The sequence below is a fragment of the Papaver somniferum genome, chromosome 11, assembly GCF_003573695.1.
Source record: "Papaver somniferum cultivar HN1 chromosome 11, ASM357369v1, whole genome shotgun sequence".
Lineage (NCBI taxonomy): Eukaryota > Viridiplantae > Streptophyta > Magnoliopsida > Ranunculales > Papaveraceae > Papaver > Papaver somniferum.
Genome location: NC_039368.1, coordinates 80,102,830 through 80,109,027, shown reverse-complemented (window position 1 = coordinate 80,109,027; position 6,198 = coordinate 80,102,830). Strand labels below are relative to the sequence as shown.

Genomic DNA, 6,198 nt, shown 5'->3' with positions numbered 1-6,198 from the left:
TGAATCTCAAGATAGAAATCACCATCTCAAGTTTCTTTACTCCTTTTGATCGTATTATAAACAACAAAGGAATGAAACTTCTTGGTAACCACTTCAATAATATTTGGTAAAAGATCTCTTGAGTTGTTGACAAATGATCTTATGTTTAATCCAATAAACTCCTTTGTCAGGTAAGATCAATCTGAATCAATAACTTAGATTCAGATTCGAATATTGAAGAATACCACCAAATGATAGTTTCAGATCAATACGACTTTCTGTTTACATAAATTTAATTTAATTCGGATCCCTGTCGATCAAGATGTGTGCACAAAATTTACAAGATACGAAAACTAATAAGAAAAATATTCTTGTCTTCAAATCTTCAAATGCCTTCTCAAAACAGCTGCACAATACAAAATTGAATCCTCTTATAATTAATCACATACATAACGAAGTCTGTTAACAATGAATTATCATAAGATGTCTTTATATTTAACAAAAATTCTAAATATCCCGTCGGTACTTTAATCTAGTTTGAGTGACCCTTCTGTTAGAAGAGAAGGCTCTCAAGAATAATCAAACTAGGAGAAATCAAAGTTTTAACAACCGTTAGTCAATAAAATCAATATTCGAAAACTAAAATAACAATGCAATTATCTAGTTTCCCACCAACGGTACTCGTAGAGCTTCTTGATCCCACTGGAGTGTTTAAACGAGCGGTCGTAAGAGATTGCACCTAATTATGGTACTTTCTTCTCCGGATAGACGACCCCATTAGAAACAACAAAAATGAAGTTGGCCTGGCTCTTAAGATAGTTTTCAAGAAATGCAAACTCAATTATTTTTAGATCAGGTATGTTTGGACAAAAAAGAAATTCCAAAACTGAAATATTCACAAGATATGCATTAAAGTAACTAATTTTAGTTTTCCCATTTTCAATAAATTTCAAAAAATAGTTTCCAAAATCTCTCTTGGAAAATTTCTATTATTAGTTTAGAACATTAACTAATAATTATTTTCTAAAGGATATGCGTTAGTTGTTGGTAACTAAAACATATATATTCGAAAATCATAATTAAATGCTTTTCTATATTACAGTTTGGGATCACCTTGAGCATTAAGGAATACTTTTAAACAGTTAATGATAAGAGTTATGCACATGTTCAAATAATGCAGACATCTAGAAGTTTACTATCTTAGCAAACCCTAATTCTGAATTCACACACAACATAGTGAAATATGTGAATATTGGAAACTCGGTTTTTCTCTTGGGATCGGTTATACCATGACTCCAATATAGGTTGTGACCGGTTATACCATGCTTCTCAATTTATTTTGTGATCGATTACACCATGCTTCCCAATGTAGGTTGTGACCGGTTACACCATGCTTTCCAAAACTCGTAAGAGCCGGTTACACCATGTCACTGGATATAGGTTATGATCGGTTGTAACTTGATTCCCGAAACTAGTTAGGATCGGTTATACCTTGTCACACAATATAGGCTATGATCGCTTATACCTTGATTCTCAACATAAGTTAAGATCGGTTCTACCTTGTTATATTTCATTGGTCATCCAAATATTATTCAATGAAGAACTGGACCAACACACTTATGATTTTCCTGTCGATAATGAAACAAGTTCATACATCTACTTCCTTAAACCAATGTAATGATACATAGTTTTCTAGGATGAAATGACACTTATATCCCACACATAATCAAGTAACTATACATAGATTATGTTGATGTCGTATTTTCGAAGTTCAAAAGATAATATTTATACTTCGTAATTCAATATAATTCCTTGATTTTTCGATTATAATGTTATGACCAAGTCTAGTCACTAGAATGTCATAAATATAGCTTTGCATGTTATGTTTTCAATGTAAAACGACTTGAAAGATACGTTAAGAATGGAAACAAGATCGAGTCAATATTACTAACATCAAGTGGAAGGATGATGTCGTCATTGTAGTTCATTAGTTGTTCACATTCTTCAAGTCTTCCGAGTAATACTTGTATGTGTCAATATTCCTAGACTCTCTAGTTTAACCTAAACGAAATTGACTCTAGTATTTAATCAAGCGACTCTAGATGAGTTTTGATACTATAATATGACAACCAAACTTGACATACCAATGCTTGGTGAGTTCAACCGAGCTATTCTCTAACAATCTCCCCCTTTGTCAATTTTAGTGACAAAAATCTTATTACATATGGATTAAACAAATTACAAAATAATTCATTTTAAATACGCTTGATTCCAAGTTTCAACAACACAATAACCTGCATGTATTCAATCAATAAATGTCGTTGTTGACATTTGAATAACAAAAGCTTTTACTCTCCCTAAAGGTAAGCTAGGTAAATATTCAATCCGAACATATTTGTTATTCCCCTTTTGTAGTAAGAAGTACTACAAAACAATATGATATGTTTCTCCCCCTAATTAGTCAATGCTTTACTCTTTCTTTAGATATAACGTTTAAGCATAATTTTCATTTCCTAGTGATTAAAAATCACTTGTTGACTCTATATATTTCTCCCCCTTTTTTGCACAAAATGACAAAGGTTCGAGAAAATAAAGGACAAACAGAAAGGATCTTACAAATGTAAAAGACTTGTAAACAACCTATAAGAATTAAGCACGAAGGTTTCACATACCACTTTAGATAATTAATATTAAAACCGAAAATACAAAAGTAATTTAGTTTCAATATGTTATCAAGGAAATAATTTCCCGAAGAAATTTTCCATATAATCCAACAATTCGACTAAGATACTCAATTCCCTTGTTGGACCGACTGCGTATGCACAATCGCTTGTTTTGATAAGACCAAAATAAAGATCAGAATTAACTTTATGTTTCTCATCAGCCTCTAAAAATTCATACAATAACTTACACCTTCCCCTTTAGACAAGACAAACACTAGGTTAGTTAACTATCTTTTCTTGTCAAGGCATTCGATTATACTAGAATACAAATCCTCCAACTGATAAGTCTAACTAAGATTAAATTAACTTACTTTCTCTAATTCAGAATCAAATTGACTAAATAAATGGCCATGTATTTTTTTAAGCCTCAAACAATATATGCAAACCAAAATAAATTGACTAGCACAATTATTTTCTTATTCACTTTGCTAGACAATTACCAAGCCAGTTCTGGTCAGCTGCTGATAAATAAAGAAAAAAGTAAATGTTTTATAGATGGTGTTACTTCAACCAGGAAGCAGCAGATTTGTGAAATGATTCATATGGAATTATCTAAGTTCCATGATAAATACCTAGGAGTATTATTAGCTGCTGGAAGAGTAACCTCTGCAATGGTATGGCCAATGGTTGAACTAATTCAGAAAAAACTAGCAACATGGAAAGGGAAGCTATTATCAATTGCAGAAAGACTTGTAATTGTTAAGTCAGTTTTATGCAGTGTTCCTCTATACAATATGGAAATTTATAAATGGTCTGCTTTTGTTATCAAAATTTGTGAGAGATTGATAAGAAACTTCTTATGGTCTGGGGACAGTGAATCTAGAAAGTATAAGACTTTGTCATGGAAAAGAGTGTGTACTCCTTATAATGAGGGTGGTCTTGGAATCAGAAGATTAGAGTGTGTTAACAAGGCACCGTTGATGAAGATGATGTGGAAGATAGTTAATTCCAAGGATGAATGGGATTTATTCTTTGCATCTAAGTTTAAAAATAAACAAGGACAATGGTGTGAAATTGGAGACAATCTTCTGTGGTATCTGGATTAAAATGGGCTTGGAATTCTTTAAAAGAAGACATTAGGTGGTGTTTGGGTGATGGTACAAATATATCAGTCTGGTTTGATACATGGTTTGATGCACATCCTATTAAAAATGATTTGGATTATACAAACTTTGTGAAAAATAACTTACAAATGAAAGTTGCAAAACTTCTAAATGGTAATACATGGAACATTCCTATAGAGATGCAATCTGTGATAAGTATGGATAAAATGACATATATATGGGAAGGTACTGATACAATGGTATGGTGTGGAAATGAAAATGGTCAATTCACCACAGCAATGGCAGTTGAAAGAATAAGATTGAAAGAACATAAACTTGCATGGCCATATGTTATATGGAAATCATTTTTACATCCTAATATAGCCTGCAATTTTTGGAATCTCATACAAGGTATATATGTTGATGATGAAACTATGAGGAGGCAGGGTTATGAAATGCCATCTTGATGTTGTGTGTGTGTTGCAGAACAGGACATCATGGAGCATATATTATGGAAGTGTAATTTCAGTGTACAAATTTGGGAATGGCTGTGTGTTATTTTTACCTTTCCCAGACCATTATCCTTCAGTGATATCTGTAAAGCAGTAAGGAATCAAAGCCTTTTGATAAAGGAATTCTAGATTACAGCAGCATGTGCTACAATGAGAGAATTACGGTTCCAAAGGAATACAATATTATTTGAGGAAGGAAGACCTAATAACAGCTTTAAAAGAAAAATCTATCAAATGGTGCATGAAGGAGGTGGTAGAATGAAAGGCAATAGATGGGGACAAAACTATGATTCTCAGATTATATCCTTCTTCAAACTGGGTACCAGGTATATTAAATTCATGTGCATTAAAGAATTATTTTGGTATCCTCCTAAAGAAGATTACATATTATTCTGCTGTGATGGTGCTTCATTTGGCAATCTTGGAAATACAGGATTTGGAGTATTAGCTAGAGATAGTAATTTTCAGGTAATTGGTACACTATCAGGTGGAGTGGGGATAGCAACTAATTTCATTGTAGAAATTTATGTTGTTCTATGTGCACTAGAATGGGCTATCTCTCTGCAACTCAAGAAAGTCATTATAACATCAGACTCTAAACCTGTTATTAATCTATCTGACAGTAAAAGAGTGCCTTGGTATGTCAGGACAAGATGTCAGAATGTTATTAAACAATTTGAAGATGTAGTACTTCAACACTGTTACATGGAAATCAACTTCTCTTCTAACTTACTAGAAAAGAAGGGTGCCACATTAGTAGCAGGAGAAATAATTTTTCACTCAAGAAGACCTCAATTTTTGAATATAATTGAAATGCCAGACACACCATATTACAGATTCTGCTAATTGTTGCTCCCCTTTAAGTTCAGATTCATTTCTTAGTTTTTAGTCCTTCTGTAATCCCATTTTTGTGTTGCTTTATTTTGTATAACTCTTTTTTTTTCAATTAATAAAAAAAATGTGATTCAGCAAAAAAAAATGTTCTTAACCGGAAGGAATTGAAACAAATATATACATTACAATACCACAATTGCACCGAATTTAGTTAAGCAAAAACACTTGATAACCAACAATAAAAAGATACCAAACAATAAGCCAAATAAATTGACACAGTTTTTCTTAACCAGAAAAAATTGAATCACATATAAACATCCATACACAACATAATGGAACATATCAACTGTACCGAAATTTTGTTAAGGAAAAGAAAAATATATTCAATATAAACAGGATTTTCTTAAACATGAAAACGACTAACTAACAAATTCGTTACCTCAATTTCTGCAGCCACATCCCCCAAGAAGGATATATATTAAGCGAAAGTTCAAGTAAGAACTCTCCTCCAGTGTCTTACATGGTTCGAGCTCTAAGACTTGTGTAGATTTAATAAAAACGAGAGTTACTGGGACTAGGAGTTCACCGAATTCATATCATAAGGTTCAATTATTTATTCTTCAGCAATTATATCTCAATAAATAAAAACATGGACTCTTATTTTTGCCAAGGTAGATTCTCAAAAGATTAGTTTTAAATCCTAAGTATGGGACATCAAAACATCCAAGCAAGCATGACCCATCAAATCAAATGACAACCAATTAATTCAAATCATAAATCAATTTTAATTAGTGTAAAAGTCATATAGAGAATAAAATAAATTCACCCATGTATGAAATTCGGATTCATCCGTCGACCCAGAGTAGGGGTTTAACTCCTCATATTATAGACACGCTCAAAATTCATTTTTATTGCTCAAAAGTGCTTACAAGAGGTGAAGAGATAAGAAAACTGAGTTCCGCAACGCTGTAAAGCTGTTACAAAACTGTTGCAATGAATATTACAGAAAACTATTGTTTTTATCTATCGCAGAAAACTGTTGTTCCAGGTAGAAACAGTGACGGTTTTAAACGACAAACTACAAGCGTAGTTTGTTCTTCTTCTTCT

The 6,198-nt window shown here is 32.3% G+C and overlaps 1 protein-coding gene across 1 annotated transcript; it reads left to right on the top strand.

Moving 5' to 3' along the window:
• Positions 1-4,491: 4,491 nt before the first annotated feature.
• LOC113324643 lies at positions 4,492-5,103 on the top strand. The gene has a single exon (XM_026572940.1). It carries the CDS (start codon positions 4,492-4,494, stop codon positions 5,101-5,103), a length of 612 nt encoding a protein of 203 aa, XP_026428725.1.
• Positions 5,104-6,198: the final 1,095 nt, after the last annotated feature.

Bases quoted from the DNA above. Each gene is read 5' to 3' on its own strand.
- LOC113324643 (XM_026572940.1), top strand. From the start codon at position 4,492: ATGGTGCATGAAGGAGGTGGTAGAATGAAAGGCAATAGATGGGGACAA.